The sequence below is a fragment of the Oncorhynchus masou genome, chromosome 6 (assembly GCF_036934945.1).
Source record: "Oncorhynchus masou masou isolate Uvic2021 chromosome 6, UVic_Omas_1.1, whole genome shotgun sequence".
NCBI classification, from domain to species: Eukaryota; Metazoa; Chordata; class Actinopteri; order Salmoniformes; family Salmonidae; genus Oncorhynchus; species Oncorhynchus masou.
In genome coordinates, this window is record NC_088217.1 from 10,805,296 (window position 1) to 10,824,524 (window position 19,229).

General features: G+C 43.8%; 1 protein-coding gene across 1 annotated transcript in view; it reads right to left on the reverse strand.

The window, feature by feature from the left end:
- Nucleotides 1-4,087: 4,087 nt before the first annotated feature.
- podxl2 (podocalyxin-like 2) overlaps nt 4,088-19,229 on the reverse strand; it is a 38,051-nt gene continuing 22,909 nt past the window's right edge. Inside the window, exons 2-9 of the mRNA XM_064967509.1 lie at nt 17,731-17,874; nt 17,253-17,450; nt 14,053-14,804; nt 13,308-13,382; nt 10,874-11,030; nt 10,564-10,625; nt 7,212-7,391; nt 4,088-5,616 (exon numbers count right to left, since the gene is read on the reverse strand). Coding sequence (XP_064823581.1) covers nt 5,362-5,616; nt 7,212-7,391; nt 10,564-10,625; nt 10,874-11,030; nt 13,308-13,382; nt 14,053-14,804; nt 17,253-17,450; nt 17,731-17,874 — 1,823 coding nt within the window. The 3' untranslated portion in view covers nt 4,088-5,361. The remainder of the gene's footprint in view (nt 5,617-7,211; nt 7,392-10,563; nt 10,626-10,873; nt 11,031-13,307; nt 13,383-14,052; nt 14,805-17,252; nt 17,451-17,730; nt 17,875-19,229) is intronic.

Genomic DNA, 19,229 nt, shown 5'->3' on the forward strand with positions numbered 1-19,229 from the left:
TCCACTTTTCTTTAACCAGGCAAATCAAGACCAATTTCTTATTTGCAACGGTGGCCTAGTGAGTGACTGTAGATGACAGTCCAGCTATTGGATGGTACAACTCTGGCCTGGTGAGTGACTGTAGATGACAGTCCAGCTATTGGATTGGTGAGTGACTGTAGATGAGTTATTGGATTGTACAACTCTGGCCTGGTGAGTGACTATAGATGACAGTCCAGCTATTGGATTGTACAACTCTGGCCTGGTGAGTGACTGTAGATGACAGTCCAGCTATTGGATTGTACAACTCTGGCCTGGTGAGTGACTGTAGATTAGTTATTGGATTGTACAACTCTGGCCTGGTGAGTGACTGTACAACGCTGGCCTGGTGAGTGACTGTAGATCAGTTATTGGACTGTACAACGCTGGCCTGGTGAATGACTGTACAACTCTGGCCTGGTGAGTGACTGTAGATGACAGTCCAGTTATTGGATTGTATAACTTTGGCCTGGTGGGTGATTGTACAACTCTGGCCTGGTGAGTGACTGTAGATGACAGTCCAGTTGTTGGATTGTACAACTCTGGCCTGGTGAGTGACTGTAGAACTCTGGCCTGGTGAGTGACTGTACAACTCTGGCCTGGTGAGTGACTGTACAACTCTGACCTGGTGAGTGACTGTACAACTCCGGCCTGGTGAGTGACTGTACAACTCTGGCCTGGTGAGTGACTGTAGATGACAGTCCATTTGTTGGACTGATGTGATTTCAAGTCTTGAGAACTTTGTGTGGTTTTAAAAAAATAACGTTTATTTAAATGTACTACCATTTGGATGTTATGATGCAGTGTTTTATTAATGGGAAAATATGTAAATTCTCCCATCTTCCATGTAAGAACCATTACAACAACATGGCTGGAACATCTGAAAATATAACAAAACAGCCTGCACAAATCTGTATGGAATCAGGGTTTTTTTCTGCATAGAAAAGTTCTGGCCTGAAGGTTTTTTCAGTCTGCCTATCTCCAATAATTCCCGGAATGGTAAAACGTTTCTGAGTGTAAACTTAAAACAACTTAAACCAGATCTAAAGTTTGTCGGAAAGATATCAGACTTAAATATTTATCCATAAGAACTTAACAATCACCACAATAACAGTCAGGGAGAATTTAAAATTCCCAAATTGATGCATTCAGGGGTATTTTTGTCATGGCATGGGGCCCCCATTGATTTTGTTATCATTTTTTGTCACTCAGATAGCACAAGCCATGTCAAATTGTTTTTATAACTGAAACATTATATCTCCACTACATGGCAAAATGTGAAGAATTTGCTTTCAAACAGCCACACCCACCACCTAAGCCCCATTTGGATCCAGAAAAAACTCTGGAAATACATTGATAGCACATTTTAGTGCTACCACAATATTGTTTTTTATTGTTTACTCACCCGTGTGTCAAACTAATGCTGCTATTTTTATCGACTTGGCCAAAGCTTTTGATACAGTAGACCATTCCATTCTTGTGGGCCGGCTAATGAGTATTGGTGTCTCTGAGGGGTCTTTGACCTGGTTTGCTACCTACCTCTCTCAAAGAGTACTGTGTAAAAAGTCAGAACATCTGCTGTCTCAGCCACTGCCTGGCACCAAGGGAGTACCCCAAGGCTCAATCCTAGGCCCTACGCTCTTCTCAATTTATATCAACAACATAGCTCAGGCAGTAGGAAGCTCTCTCATCCATTTATATGCGGATGATACAGTCTTATACTCAGCTGGCCCCTCCCCAGATTTTGTGTTAAATGCTCTACAACAAAGCTTTCTTAGTGTCCAACAAGCTTTCTCTACCCTTAACCTTGTTCTGAACACCTCCAAAACAAAGGTCATGTGGTTTGGTAAGAAGAATGCCCCTCTTCCCACAGGTGTTATTACCTCTGAGGGTTTAGAGCTTGAGGTAATCACCTCATACAAGTACTTGGGAGTATGGCTAGATGGTACGCTGTCCTTCTCTCAGCACATATCAAAGCTGCAGGCTAAAGTTAAATCTAAACTTTGTTTCCTCTATCGTAATTGCTCCTCTTTCACCCCAGCTGCCAAACTAACCCTGCTTCAGATGACCATCCTACCCGTGCTAGATTACAGAGACATAATTTATAGATCGGTAGGTAAGGGTTCTCTCTTGCCTGTGCCCAATAATGTTTGTACCATGTTTTGTGCTGCTACCGTGTTGCATTGCTACCATGTTGTTGTCATCTTGTTTTGCTACCATACTGTGTTGTCATCTTAGGTCTCTCTTCGTGTAATGTTGTGTTGTTTCTCTTGTCATGATGTGTGTTTTGTTCTAATTTATATATATATATATAATTATTATTATTTTATCCCAGCCCCGTCCCTGCAGGAGGCCTTTTGCCTTTTGGTAGGCCGTCATTGTAAATAAGAATGTGTTCTTAACGGACTTGCCTATTTAAATAAAGGTTAAATAATAAATTAAATCAGCAAACAAAACCTTGTTGACATTGTTTCTTATCATCTATTGGGCCAATCAGCTGACATTGTCAAGCAATCTTCAACCAATCAGCTGACATCAATCCATCATCAGCCAATCAGCTGACATCAACCCATCATCAGCCAATCAGCTGACATCGTCAAGCCATCAACCAGTCTGCTAACATCATCAAGCAGTCAGCTGACATCAAGCCATCATCAACCAGTCAGCTGACATCAACAAATCTGCTGACATCATCAAGCCATCATCAACCAATCAGATGGTGTCATCAAGCCATTGTGAAAAAGTCCTGAATATTCAGATTCAAGAACACATGCTTCCAGAACGGGCCCTTTACTTTGATAGTATACACTAGATGGTGCTATTGTAGCATTTTACAATATCACAAAGGCTGTAAGCAGTCTTACCAAAGGAACATTTCCCAAACGTTTATTTTCGATATATTACATGATACATAAATCCAAAACAGTGAAAGATTAATGAAAACTAATATGAATTTAAAAAATAAAATAAAAAATCGCACAAAGCTGTGGGAAAAACTAGAAATCATGTTAATTTATAAATAAAAATAACAAATCTTCTAATCTGGTCTCCAGCCATCTCCCTCTCTCTATCTCTGTCGTAGCAATGAAGCCTGGGGACAAGGTCAGTACAGTTCTAATAGAAATAACACACACAAAACCTGATGACACTTAAAGATGCGATATTACTTCGACAATAACATCGACATTTTAACAACACTGAGCCACGCTTATTTCAGTGTAGCTTTCAAGTGGATAGAGACAACACTGCACAAGCAATACATCGGAGCAGCCCACACAGACCTATTGCTGATTTCTCAGACCAATGATATGTATTGGCCATTGAGAGGTTTTGTTAGCCTTCTGGGCGCCATACTGGTACTCCCCAGTAGGAGCAGTCCTCCATAGGAATGAATGTAATTCTACAGTATTTCAAAATGATATTTTAAGGACAAAATTACATTTTAAAGTAATTTTTGTTGTTGTAGTGGGGACAGTAACATTAATAATCTCTAAATAGTATGTTTTACTTATATATACATGTTTAGCTCACATTATATAATTTAAAACTAATGTAGACATTAATAAATGGATTTATATAGCTTCCCAAAAAATGTTTTGCATTGGAGGAATACCAAGATGGCTGCGCATTGGCTTCATTACAATGGAGGAGGAGTACCAAGATGGAGGCACGGAGGCTTCAACACAGCGCCCCCTATCAGTCATTTAGTGTATATATAAATAATTGGTTCTCCTATTCTCTGAACTTTCCTCGGTCGTGTTCATTAGGGAACGCAACGGAAAATGTTTTAAAACATCTTGCAACGGAATATGAAAATGTGTGTTTCTTATTGGACAAGTCAAGTAGTCCCTCCCTGATTCAGTTAGTTTTCTTCCGTTTGATGCCTAATGAACACGACCCTGGCGAGGTCAACCCTCCAATACAGAATTTAAAACACATAGTGGCTATCTGCTTGTTTAGTCATGCGAAATACAACAAACAAGGAAGGGACAGCATTGGTTTAGTAGCCGATCCCTCCAATATAAGATCTTACTAGTTTTGGAAGCGACCCCCCCCCCCCCCCACACACACACACACACACATACACACACACACACTAGCACGCACGCACGCACACACACACAAACACACATACACAAAACAGTTTTAGCTTGTATTACTGATTTAAGCGTTTCAAATACTTATAGGCCAAGCACAGTGTAGGCTATGGGAGATGTGTGCCAGCATGCCTGCTTGGTGATATTGTTCGCTTTCTGTAAAATAAGCTGACCTCAAGCTGACTGTGCACTAAAAACATATCCCACCATTTTGAAGCAGTGGCAATACTGCCAGGCAGAGAAGATATATTGTTCACATTTAAATGACAGAATGTCATTAATGCCACAGAAGAAATTCTAGCAGCATGATTTCAAAATACATTCATATTTACCGGCCTTCACTTCTACAGTTAATAGCCCCAAAACAATATTAGCTGTGCTTATAATCAATTAATTCAGTGTTATATAACTGAAAGCGTTTTAAATATTGTCAGCCTCCCTCTGTTGTTTTGCAGTCTGGTTGCCAGATGTGCTCGTGCTTTAGCCAACCCCTTGTTTGTTACCATGCCACAGCAGCCAGAGATCAGTTTGCTAAAGCTATCAGATCCGGCAAGCAAACTAGTTATTTTGTTGACTTATTCTTGATTGAAAGGAGGCTGGGAGTAATGGACGCTTCCAAATTATTGTGTGATTTTGAAATAAGATCAGTGTGAACTGACCAGATACAGAGGAGTCATTCCAACGTGACATAATACAGAATAGCTAGCATATCGCGTCTGCATTCAACATGTTAAATACAATATCCTAACTTCAGCAGTTCCACTACGAACATTCATACTCACAACAGAGGGATATCTCCTCTATTCACTCTGATTGGATATTCTAACATTCAATATTTCACCATTCTGAAAGGTCCCTGTGGCTGTACAGTGTTTAGTAATAGATGTGAATCATGCTTAGTTGACAAAAAAAGGAAAGCAGAGTAGATGATCAAGTCCATATCATATAATCATAGTCAATAGATAAAACATCTAAGTAGTTTAAAGAAGTTGTTTCTTCTGATTAGTTTACTTCACGTGTGTTTCTAATTTGACAGCCGATGCATTCACAAGTTTCACAACACTGATGATTGTTTGCTTCTTCATCATGAGTTCTCTGTCTAGCCTAGTCCGACTCCCAGGTCTGTTTGTGCCGTCTTTACCAAGACAAATGTGACAATGACCATAGAAGTCGGCAAGACAGCACAAATAGATCTGGATCCAGGCTATCCTTTTTCCATCCTCCTTCACTCTTCTTCATCTCTTTACTAAAGGTGTGTGTCCTCTTCCATATTATCCTCTTCCTTCCCTCCAGGTTTGTTGACCAGGACCTGCCAGCCACTACTCCCTCCCTCCCCCCCGACCACCCCCCCAGACCCGGTCCCAGCCGTCAGTCCGTTAGCGTGTTGGTAATGGTGATGTTTCTTCTCCTGCATCTCCGGCTGTCCCCCGTCACTCGTCACGTCGAGGGTGGGGTTGTCATGGCAGCCGTTTTCCACAAAATGGAGCTCCTCACCTCGAGTCTTGGGAGAGACCAGGAGAAGAAAAAAAATGTGTTTTCATAACGGCAATGATATAAAATGACTTACACATGAACAAACTGGAATGCAAGTATTTTGTTGCATTCTAATCAAAGTTTATTGGTCAAGTACACTGTTTAGCAAATGTTATAGCGGGTGCAGCGAAATACTGGTTATGCTAATAGCTCCTAACAGTGCATTCAAATGTCAAGCAAGTACACAAATAATCCAAAACTAGAAAGGAGAAATCAAGAATGTCAGAACGAATATACAATTAATAACAAACCAAATAACACTGTCAGTAATCCAAATACAATCTGAGTATGTACACAAACAAGATGATATGTAGAGCAGGAAATATATTACAATGTTAGGAATCACACTATATAAGTACGTGGTGTATATAAATAGTGTAACGAAATGCCAGGTACATTTGTAGATATATTAGAATAAGCTATGTGAATAATCCACTATATGAATACACACAGGGTGAAAAACTGTATAAAAGAAATGGGAAGTGTCCAGTGTTTATTGTCTCTACATATATATAGTACATGAGACAGGAGCGGAGCGTTGGCTGTGCGTGTGTGTGTGTGTGTGTGTGTGTGTGTGTGTGTGTGTGTGTGTGTGTGTGTGTGTGTGTGTGTGTGTGAGAGAGAGCTTGTGTGTCTGTAGTATGTAGTACATAGTATGCACAACACACCAATAACTCCTCTACAATGCGTTCCTTCCTAACAAAAAAATTACTAGCACTTTCCAAGTTATCAAGCTGGTCTTACCATAGTATCCAGCTTAGAAAGTTACCAAGCTGGTCTTACCCTAGTCTTCAGCTTAGACAGTCATCAGGCTGGTCTTACCCTCGTCTCTAGCTTAGAAAGTTACCAAGCTGGTCTTACCCTAGTCTCTAGCTTAGTCAGTCATCAAGCTGGTCTTACCCTAGTCTCTAGCTTAGGCAGTCATCAAGCTGGTCTTACCCTAGTCTCTAGCTTAGGCAGTCATCAAACTGGTCTTACCCTAGTCTTCAGCTTAGGCAGTCATCAGGCTGGTCTTACCGTAGTCTCAAGCTTAGGCAGTCATCAAGCTGGTCTTACCATAGTCCTCAGCTTAGGCAGTTACCAAGCAGGTCTTACCCTAGTCTCTAGCTTAGGCAGTCATCAGGCTGGTCTTACCCTAGTCTCAAGCTTAGGCAGTCATCAGGCTGGTCTTACCATAGTCTTCAGCTTAGGCAGTCATCAAGCTGGTCTTACCCTAGTCTCAAGCTTAGGCAGTCATCAAGCTGGTCTTACCCTAGTCTTCAGCTTAGGCAGTCATCAGGCTGGTCTTACCCTAGTCTCTAGCTTAGGCAGTCATCAAGCTGGTCTTACCCTAGTCTCAAGCTTAGACAGTCATCAAGCTGGTCTTACCCTAGTCTCTAGCTTAGGCAGTCATCAAGCTGGTCTTACCCTAGTCTTCAGCTTGGGCAGTCATCAAGCTGGTCTTACCCTAGTCTTCAGCTTAAGTAGTCATCAGGCTGGTCTTACCCTAGTCTTCAGCTTGGGCAGGCGTCAGGCTGGTCTTACCCTAGTCTTCAGCTTAGGCAGGCGTCAGGCTGGTCTTACCCTAGTCTTCAGCTTAGGCAGGCGTCTCTGCCAGCAGATATAGATTAGACCAGAGGCGATGATGACCACACAGATAGAACCTATGATCACCAGGACCACAAACAGCTTCCCGTAGTCACTCCGCGTCTGACTGGGTCTGGAGTGACAGGTGCTAGCACTGCTGTAGCTCTGGATACCAATCTGGAACCAGAACCAGACATATGGAACAGTTCAGTTTCATCCAGACTGATTAATTAGTAGCCTGGTCCAGACAGATGAATATACAGTGCCTTGCAAAAGTATTCATCCCCCCTTGCCGTTTTTTCCTATTTTGTTGCATTACAACCTGTACTTTAAATAGATTTTTATTTGGATTTCATGTAATGGACATATACAAAATAGTACAAATTGGTGAAGTGAAATTAAATTAAATTACTTGTTTAATTTTTTTTTACAAAAAATTAAATGAAAAGTGGTGTGTGCATATGTATTCACCCCTTTGCTATGAAGCCCATAAATAAGACCTGGTGCAACCAATTACCTTCAGAAGTCACATAATTACTTAAATAAAGTCCACCTATGTGCAATCTAAGTGTCACATGATCTGTCACATGATCTCAGTATATATACACCTGTTCTGAAAGGCCCCAGAGTCTGCAACACCACTGGTCTTACCCTAGTCTTCAGCTTAGGCAGTTATCATACACAAAATAGTCAAAATAAGTCCACCTGGGTGCAATCGAAGTGTCACATGATCTGTCACATGATCTCAGTACATATACACCTGTTCTGAAAGGCCCCAGAGTCTGCAACACCACCAAGCAAGGGCCGTCACCAAGCAAGCGGCACCATGAAGACCAAGGTCAAAACAGGTCAGGGACAAAGTTGTGGAGAAGTACAGATCAGGGTTGAGTTATAAATAAATATCCAAATCTTTGAACATCCCACAGAGCACCATTAAATTCATTATTAAAAAATGGAAATAATATGGCACTTCAACAAACCTGCCAGGAGAGGGCCGCCCACCAAAACTCAAGGGCCAGGCAAGGAGGGCATTAATCAGAGAGGAAACAAAGAGACCAAAGATAACCCTGAAGGAGCTCCACAGCGGAGATTGGAGTAGTTGTCCATAGGACCACGTTAAGACATACACTCCACAGAGCTGGGCTTTACGGAAGTGGCCAGAAAAAAGACATTACTTAAAGAAAAAAATAAGCAAACACATTTTGCACATTCGGCATGTGGGAGACTCCCCAAAAATATGGAAGAAGGTACTCTGGTCAGATGAGACTAAAATTTAGCTTTTTGGCCATCAAGGAAAATGCTATGTCTGGTACAAACCCAACATCTCACTTCAAATCTCACTTCACCCCGAGAACACCATCCCCACAGTGAAGCATGGTGGTGGCAGCATCATGCCTGGTGGTTAGAGCGTTGGACTAGTAACCGAAAGATTGCAAGATCGAATCCCCGAACTGACAAGGCAAAAATCTGTCATTCTGTCTCTGAACAAGGCAGTTAACCCACTGTTCCAAGGCCGTCATTGAAAATATGAATTTCTTCATAACTGACTTGCCTGGTTAAATTAAGGTAATAAAATAAAAATGCTGTGGGGATGTTTTTCATCATCAGGGTCTGGGAAACTGGTCAGAATTGAAGGAATGATGGATGGCGCTAAATACAGGGAAATTCTTGAGGGAAACCTGTTTCAGTCTTCCAGAGATTTGAGACTGGGGCGGGGGTTCACCTTCCAGCAGGACAATGACCCTAAGCATACTGCTAAAGCAAAACTCGAGTGGTTTAAGGGGAAACATTTAAATGTCTTGGAATGGCCTAGTCAAAGCCCAGACCTCAATCCAACCAATTGAGAATCTGTGGTATGACTTAAAAGATTGCTGTACACCCCAAAAGGGTTCTTTGGTTGTCCCCATTGGAGAACCCTTTTTGGTTCCAGGTAGAAACTTTTTGGGTTCCATGTTGTACCCTATGTGAAATGATTCTACATGGAACCCAAAAGAGTTCTACCTGGAACCAAAAAGGGTTCTTCAGTGTTATTTTATGGGGACAGCCGAAGAACCCTTTAATGTTCTAGATTGTGTCAAGAATCTAAAAGGGTTCTTCGGTTGTCCACACAGGAGAACAATTTGAAGAACCCCTTTCGTTCCAGGTAGAACCCCACGTAGAGCCATTTTTACAGAGGGGTCTACATGGAACCCAAAAAGGGTTCTACCTGGAACCCAAAAGGGTTCTCCTATGGGGACAGCTGAAGAACCCGTTTGGAACCATTTTTTTCTAACAGTGTAGCTCCAAAAGCCGGTCCCCACTCTCCACACGGATCTCATCCTGATACCAAAGGAGAGGTCAAAGGTCACGGTCACAGTGAACACAGGGGAACCACGTAGCCTGATTGCTGTCAGATCAGTTTGCTTTGTGCTTTTAACCAACTCCTATGAAGTTAGGGAACTAGCAGAAACCAAACAGATCTGAGGCCTGAGGATAAGGTAGAGTAAACAGACAGACAGACAGACAGGATCCCATCCAACTTGAAGGAGCTGGAGCAGTTTTGCCTTCAAGAATGGGCAAAAATCCCAGTGGCTAGATTTGCCAAGCTTATAGAGACATATCTCAAGAGACTTGCAGCTATAATTGCTGCAAAGGGTGGCTCTACAAAGTATTGACTTTGGGAGGGGGGGTGAATAGTTATGCACGCTGAAGTTTTCAGTTTTTTTGTCTTATTTCTTGTTTGTTTTTACAAGAAAAAGTATTTTGCATTTTCAAAGTGGTAGGCATGTTGTGTACATCAAATGATACAACCCCCCCCCCCAAAAAAAATCTATTTTAATTCCAGGTTGTAAGACAACAATATAGGAAAAATGCCAAGGGGGGTGAATACTTTTGCAAGGCACTGTACTAGCCTAGTCCAGACAGATGAATTACTATCCTGGTCCAGACAGATGACTTACTAGCCTGGTCCAGATAGATGAATTACTAGCCTGGTCCAGATAGATGAATTACTAGCCTGGTCCAGACAGATGGATTACTAGCCTGGTCCAGACAGATGAATTACTAGCCTGGTCCAGACAGATGAATTACTAGCCTGGTCCAGACAGATGAATTACTAGCCTGGTCCAGACAGATGAATTACTAGCCTGGTCCAGACAGATAAATTACTAGCCTGGTCCAGACAGATGGATTACTAGCCTGGTCCAGACAGATGAATTACTAGCCTGGTCCAGACAGATAAATTACTAGCCTGGTCCCAGAAATGCTGTTTATGCTCAGTCTATTCCTACTATGTGGATCAGACTAAAAAACTACTGTACAGCTGTAACATATATAAGGTTGTAAATTCCAATGAACAAAAGCGTCTTACCTCGTGTAAACCTTTCCTTATCTCACCTAACATCGACAGCACATCCTTGGTGGCAATAACTCCTAAAAGACAGGCAGATTTCAGAAATAAATCAATTATATGCACAAGACCAAGTAAGCAAGTTTTGTACTCCACTCCAGAGGAACTTGACTCAAAATCACACATTCCCTAATGATCTCCAGTAGAAACATGCCCATAAGTAGGCCTGGAACTTGAATGAAGGGAGAAAGTGAACCAGAGCTGGGTCCTACACACAGTCATAGGTCCTACCCAATGATGTCATACAGTATGTCTGTAGACATTCTCTTACCGTGTTCGCTGGCCAGTGTGATGAGCAGCTGGTGGTCCTGCATGGTGGGTTTAGAGAGAGAGATGAGCCAGGAGCCCTGAGGACTGTCCATCTTCCTAGAGAAGGCTGTTTCTAGTAGCTCCAGGAGCCGGTCCCCACTCTCCACACGGAACTCATCCTGACCAGGAGACAGAGATGTCACAGGGTTAGGGCAAAGTTAGTTAGTTAGTTAGTTAGAGAAGGCTGTCTCTACACTTAAAAGCTACACTCCAAAAGGGTTCTTCGGTTGTCCCCATAGGAGAACCCTTTTTGGTTCCAGGTAGAAACCTTTTGTTTTCCATGTTGTACCCCATGTGAAATGATTCTACCTGGAACCCAAAAGAGCTCTACCTGGAACCAAAATGGTTCTACATTGAACCAGAAAGGGTTTATGGAGACAGCCGTAGAACCTAGAATGTATCTAGAACCTAAAAGGGTTCTTCGGCTATCCCCATAAGAGAACAATTTGAAGAACCCTTTCTGTTCCAGGTAGAACCCCATGTAGAGCCCTTTTTACAGAGAGGTCTACATGGAACCCAAAAGGGTTCTCCTATGGGGACAGCTGAAGAACCCGTTTGGAACCATTTTTTTCTAACAGTGTAGCTCCAAAAGCCGGTCCCCACTCTCCACACGGATCTCATTCTGATAACAAAAGGAGAGGTCAAAGGTCACGGTCACAGTGAAAACAGGGGAACCAGGTAGCCTGATTACTGTCAGATCAGTTTGCTTTATGCTTTTAACCAACTCCTATGAAGTTAGGGAACTAGCAGAAACCAAACAGATCTGAGGCCTGAGGATAAGGTAGAGTAAACAGACAGACAGACAAACAAATACACAACTGTTTAACAAAAGATAAGTCCAGGTGGTGATGTTGTCTGTTGTTGTCATTGCATGCATGTTTTAATAAATCAATCTACTGCCAAGTATTGTGTTGAATTAATCACACTCCCGTGTGTAGGAGCTGCTATTTCCAAAACAAAACATGTCGTTCTGTGGATCTGAGAGTTTCTCTCTTCCTCCCTGCTGGGTACTGCTGGTTACTCTGCAGCGGTTGGCGTGACAACCCAAAAGGTCACATTGATTATAATCGCATTGCTTTGTGTTGTTTCCATGGTGACGGAAGACTCTTGGGTGATGGATGGGGTGTGACGGATGGTGAGGAGGATGTTGTGTTTAAGGTCCGACTGTCAGAGGACAGGAAGGCCTGTCTGTTAACTCCTGTTTGTCTCACCGTGAAGGACAACAATGGAGCTAATCTGAATCTATTGGCTAGCCTGGTTAAAAACAGACTGAACACTACACTCACTACAGTTTAACCAGGCTGATCATCCCATCATGCCATATTGATTCAATTATAGATTCAACTAGTAGTCATGAAATTATTGTAGGGAATTGTCTTAACAAAGAGCAGCAATATAGTGCTGCATTACTATGGTCCTATAAAATCGGCATGATGTAAACTCAGCAAAAAAAGAAACGTCCCTTTTTCAGGACCCTGTCTTTCAAAGATAATTCGTAAAAATCCAAATAACTTCCCAGCATCATCGGACTGAGCTTGTAACGCTGTGCGTTACAGGGAAGACATCCTCCTCCCTCATGTGGTACCCTTCCTGCAGGCTCATGCTGACACGCTCCAGCATGACAATGCCACCAGCCATACTGCTCGTTCTGTGCGTGATTTCCTGCAAGACAGGAATGTCAGTGTTCTGCCATGGCCAGTGAAGAGCCCGGATCTCAATCCCATTGAGCACGTCTGGGACCTGTTGGATCAGAGGGTGAGGGCTAGGGCCATTCCTAGTGGGCTAGGGTGGCAGGGTAGCCTAGTGGTTAGAGCATTGGACTAGTAACCGAAAGGTTGCAAGTTCAAATCCCTGAGCTGACAAGGTACAAATCTGTCATTCTGCCCCTGAACAGGCAGTTAACCCACTATTCCTAGGCCGTCATTGAAAATAAGAATTTGTTCTTAACTGACTTGCCTAGTAAAATAAAGGTAAAATTTAAAAAATTCCCCCCAGTTCCCCCCTCAATGTCTGGGAACTTGCAGGTGCCTTGGTGGAAGAGTGGGGTAACATCTCACAGCAAGAACTGGCAAATCTGGTGCAGCCCATGAGGAGGAGATGCACTGCAGTACTTAATGCAGCTGGTGGCCACACCAGATACTGACTGTTACTTTTGATTTTAACCCCTCCTTTGTTCAGGGAAACATTCGTCCATTTCTGTTAGTCACACGTCTGTGGAACTTGCTCAATGTATGTCTCAGTTGTTGAATCTTGATATGTTCATACAAATATTTACACATGTTAAGTTTGCTGGAAATAAACGTAGTTGACAGTGAGAGGACGTTTCTTTTTTTGCTGAGTTTAGTTAGTCACTTTATGGTCCTCAACATTGTGGAACTCAACGTTGTGGTACTCACACAGTCAACGCTGTCTGACATGTTGAGGATGATGTAGCCCTTCCCAGCCAGATCGCTCCAGTCCACACAGATCACCTGTTGGTTACACGAAGAGAGGAGTTAATATGAGCAAGCACAAGGTTGTTAAACCAATTTACAACACTCAAAATACACAGTTCAATAGTGTGACAGAGTGGGTTCAAACTAGAGTCTCCTAAGTGGTAACCCGCTGAACTAAAGCTTGGACATTACCTCAGGGAGTTAACAAAGTCTTCAGGTCTCAGGTTACTCATCATATGATCATAGTTTACTGAACTACATGAGAGATACTACTGAACCTGTACCCAAACCTGTACCTGAACCCGTACTCGTACCTGAACTTGAACCTGTACCTGAACCCGTACTCGTACCTGTACCTGAACCCGTACTCGTACCTGTACCTGAACATGAACCTGTACCTGAACCCGTACCCAAACCTGGACCTGAACCTGTACTCGTACCTGTACCTGAACATGAACCTGTACCTGAACTTGAACCTGAACCTGTACTCGTACCTGTACCTGAACCTGAACCTGAACTTGAATGGAGGAACCTGTACCTGAACTTGAACCTGTACTCGTACATGTACCTGAACCTGTATCTGAACTTGAACCTGTACCTGTACCTGTATCTGAACTTGAACCTGTACCTGTACCTGAACCTGTACCTGTATCTGAACTTGAACCTGTACTCATACCTGTACCTGAACCTGAACTTGAACCTGTACCTGCTGTATCTCCTGTGAGAAGTGTGCACCATGGAGGATCTCTGTTAACAGCTCTGTTCCATTTTTAACCTCCTGCTCCTCCTGCCTCCTCTCCTCCTCCTCCTGCCCCTCCCTCCCATCCTCCAGACGATCCCAGGAGTCCTCTGTGAAGCCGACTGTGGGGGCCAAAGAAGCAGAGGGGACCGTGGTCAGGGGAGAGATGGACCCTCCTCTCCCCCTGTCACTCCCAGGTCCTCCAAGGACCACTGTCTCCTCTTCCTCTTCATCCTCTTCCTCCACCACCTCCTCCCGGTCTTCTGTATGAATGTTGTCCGGCTGGAGGGGCCCAAAGCTGGGGAAGAGACCCACCTCTGGGAGGGTGGGTCTTGAGGTGGCGATGGAGACGTCAGGCTCAGTGGTGGGACTCTCCCTCTTCATCTCCCCATCCGTCTCCTCTTCCTCCTCAGCTACCTCTACCTCCACTGTGTCCCCAGGAGGTGATTCCTGGCCCCCGTGTACAGGGACATATTGTGGGTCTAAGGTGGTGGAGTCTACAGGAACCACCGGGTCAGCAGCAGGGATGGTGGTGGTGGTAGACAGGCCCTGGTCCTGGGCATAGCCAGGCTCTATGGGGAGGCCGCTGGACTCTCTCTCCATCTCCCATAACTCCCGCTCCAGGTTCTCCATCGCAGTCATGAAAGGAGAAGTGTGGTTCCCCTGTCTGGGTTCCTCCATAGGAGAGGTGAAAGACTGGGAGAGGGTTTGACTGTAACCTGAGAAAATCAAGAAGAAATGGTAGTACTTGATTTTAGAGTAGGTATTTACTAGTACACACAGTAGTAACCGATGAATTACTTGTTGTTTTATTTGGATTGCGGTAACAGATTAGGTTTAACTCAGGGAGGCTCTTTAACGCTGTGATGTGACATGTGACATCAAATCAAATCAAATTTTATTTGTCACATACACATGGTTAGCAGATGTTAATGCGAGTGTAGCGAAATGCTTGCGCTTCCAGTTCCGACAATGCAGTAATAACCAACAAGTAATCTAACTAACAATTCTAAAACTAATTTCTTATACACAGTGTAAGGGGATAAAGAATATGTACATAAAGATATGAATGAGTGATGGTGCAGAGCAGCATAGGCAAGAAACAGTAGATGGTGTAGATGGTGACACATGTGACATGTGTCATGTGACATGTGTCATGTGACATGTGTCATGTGTCAGTGTGGCTGAGACAAATGTATTATCCACAACACAGACAGGAATGTCAATCCCTACTGAAAAAGTTTGGTATGAGCCTTCAAATCCTCCAAAAAAAGTTATACTGCTGAAACCATTGAGAGGATCTTGACTGACTCTGCGTCACTACTTGGTATGGCAACTGCACCGCCTTCGATCACATGGCGCTACAGAGGGTGGTGCGGACAGCCCAGTACATCACTGGGGCCCGAGCTACCTGTCATCCAGGCGGTGTTAAAGGTATGCCTGGAAAATTGTTGAAGACTCCAGCTACCCAAGCCATAGACTGTTCTCTCAGCTTCCAAACGGCAAGTCCAACACCAACAGGCTCCTGAACAGCTTCTACCGCCAAACCATAAGACTGATGTATAGCTAACAAAAGGGCTATACGGACTACAGGCAGGTAACTTTTATCTCCCTCACCAACTTCTAGCATCTGCTATCTGAGCAGCTAACTGATCGCTGCAGTTGTACATAGTCTATCGGTAAATAGCCCACCCAATTTGACCTACCTCATCCCCATACTGTTTATATTTATTTTTCTTTTCTGCTCTTTTGCACACCAGTATCTCTACCTGTACATGACCATTTATCACTCCAGTGTTAATCTGCAAAATTGTAATTATTCACCTACCTCCCCATGCCTTTTGCACACAGTGTATATAGACTCTCTTTTTTTTCTGCTGTGTTATTGACTTGTTAATTGTTTACTCCATGTGTAACTCTGTGTTGTCTGTTCACACTGCTATGCTTTATCTTGGCCAGGTCGCAGTTGCAAATGAGAACTTGTTCTCAACTAGCCTACACTCACAGATCTCTACACACTCATTCACACACACACACTTAATTTGCTCACTTGCAGCCCCCCCCCCCCCACACACACACACACAGAATTACAGTCAGTCCCATTGAAACACGATGTACATTCAGAAACGATTTCCCAGCCACAGATTAAACCCTATCGTTCTGGAATAGAAAACTGAGAGTGACAGCATGTCCCCGCATGGATTCCTTTGTGTCATCTGTTCAGTGATCTCTGAGTTCAGTGGGTTAAAGAGAGAGGCTTTAGTACTAAGAAAGAGAGGAGGACTGAGCTAATGCTGAAAGTCAACTGGCATAACTATGAGTCCGGTACTGTACTGCAGACACTGTAACTCTTCTATCTCTGTCGAGTCACTCATGTTCGTCACGACGGTGAACTAACAAAGACAGAGAGGACCTAGCTAAAACACAAACAGACTCGGTTCCAAAACCATAGCCTGGTCCCAGATCTGTTTGTGCTGTCTTGCCAACTCCTATAGACAGCATATAGACTGAACCACCAGGCTAAGCTAGGCTATATAACCACAGAGGCTACAGAGACTAAACTGCTGCTGGTGTTTTTTAGCCTGAAAGTCGACTCCACCCGATATCTGCAGTGTGGAATCCCATTTGCCACCGCGGTCCATCCCTGGGTTCAAATACTAACTGAAATCTTTCAGATATTTTAGTGTCTGCTCTAGCCTGCCTGGAGTACCAGGTGGGTGGTGATTTGCCATTTTGGGACTATTCCATTTTGTCTTTTAAGCTAGGCGAGTTCAATCAAGCACAGATTTTTGTATTTGAAATGATTTCAAATATGATTTGAATCCAGGTCTGCCACTTTGGCCTGTGAAAGATATTCCCATTCCCCCTTCTGCATAATGCAGCGAGTCAGTCTCCACTTTCTCTGCAGTGCTCTGCCTGTGCCCAGCCTACCAAAATAAACAGTTCTGAGCCGAACTAAACCCATTTCAGCAGTACCACAATCACTTCTACAGTGTGTCTGGTGCTGCTGTTTGAGACACGTTACATGCTGCCTTGTATTCCCGCTATCGAGGGTCTTCCCTGTCTTTCTCCTGTCCCTTGGCACAAAATAATGGACAAGGTGTAGCGGGGGAACTCTGAAGTCTGACAGGAAGGACATACCACTGTCATATACATAGTCTACATACCTCTGAGGGACTTCCTGTCTAGACCAGGGATGTTGACTTGGTCTCTGACATCGTCCCAGAGATTAACAGAGGACTGGAGAGGCTTGTTGTCTTCACCGTCCTCACTGAAGAACCCTGAGGACTCCTGGGACGTGTCCTGCTGGGAGGTCTCCCGTCCCTGGGAGGTTAGGCCTGGTACCGTGGTGGGGGTGCCTGGAACTACAGAGAAAAATTATACTTTATTGTCTTGATTTATTATTTACTTTATTGTCAATCCACAGACATTTGTATTTTGGTTATAGCCCGACCCCAAAGATACAAACACTCTCCCTGGACTCGTTTCTCAGGGGTTAAATACCTTGCTCAAAGGCACAACAGCAGGAGATTGCATCTAGGGTACTGATGCCAGTGAGGCTCCAGTTGCCATACCAGATGTTTCAGTCAGATATTGGAAATGAACCAGCAACCCTCTGGTTGCTGGCCCGCTTCTCTAACCTACCGGTCATCATCTCAGGCTGCTCCTCCACATCTAGATCCAGGTCAATGAGGGACAGAGGAGAGGGCTGGAAGGTGGACAGCAAAGTGGGTGGTCCATCACTCAACAGGGTGTCACATGACAACAGGAACAACAGTGTGATGGAGCCTGGAAAGAAAGAGTGAAGTAAAGAAAGATTTCCACACAGTTCTTAGTTAACACCAGGTAAGTACCAGCTTAAATCAGCTGTGAAATAAACCAAGACAAGATTTTCACTGTCAACTGTTTTTTGATCAGATAAATAGCAGTCAAATAGCCTTGTTCTCTGCCATTTTTCTACAGTGTTAAATTGTGGCTACATACTGTAGAGCTGTCTCATACGGCCTGTGTGTATTTTTTATTTCACCTTTATTTAACCAGGTATGCAATTTGAGAACAAGTTCTCATTTACAATTGCGACCTGGCCAGGATAAAGCAAAGCAGTTCGACACATACAACGACACAGAGGTACACATGGAGTAAAACAAACATACAGTCAATAATACAGTAGAAACAAGTCTATATACGATGTGAACAAATGAGGTGAGATAAGGGAGGTAAAGGCAAAAAAAAGGCCATGGTGGCGAAGCAAATACAATATAGCAAGTAAAACACTGGAATGGTAGATTTGCAGTGGAAGAATGTGCAAAGTAGAGAGAGAAATAATGGGGTGCAAAGGAGCTAAATAAATAAATACAGTAGGGGGAGAGGTTGTTGTTTGGGCTAAATTATAGATGGGCTATGTACAGGTGCAGTAATCTGTGAGCTGCTCTGACAGTTGGTGCTTAAAGCTAGTGAGGGAGATAAGTGTTTCCAGTTTCAGAGATTTTTGTAGTTCGTTCCAGTCATTGGCAGCAGAGAACTGGAAGGAGAGGCGGCCAAAGGAGGAATTGGTTTTGTGGGTGACCAGAGAGATATACCTGCTGGAGCGCGTGCTACAGGTGGGTGCTGCTATGGTGGTCACCATAGCAGCACCCACCTGTAGCACGCGCTCCAGCAGGTATATCTCTCTGAGATAAGCTGAGCTGAGATAAGGTGGGGCTTTACCTAGCAGGGTCTTGTAGATGACCTGGAGCCAGTGGGTTTGGCCAACGAAAATGAAGCGAGGGCCAGCCAAAGAGAGCGTACAGGTCGCAGTGGTGGGTAGTATATGGGGATTTGGTGACAAAACGGATGGCACTATTGGAGGCTATTTTGTAGATGACATCGCCGAAGTGGAGGATCGGTAGGATGGTCAGTTTAAAGCAGCTGTCTTATATGGCCTGTGTGTATTTAAAGCAGCTGTTGTATGTGACTGGCAACAGGATAGGACGCTGGCATGGCCGAGACAGATGGACAATGGGGTAACTAAGCACTTAACCTGCTAAGACACTTTCTCCTGTCTAGTACACTCTACTGCCACTTCCCTGCCTCCCTAACTCCAGTCTGTCCCCAGTCTAGTCAACCCCAGCCTGTCCCCAGCTTATTATTAACCCCAACCTGTC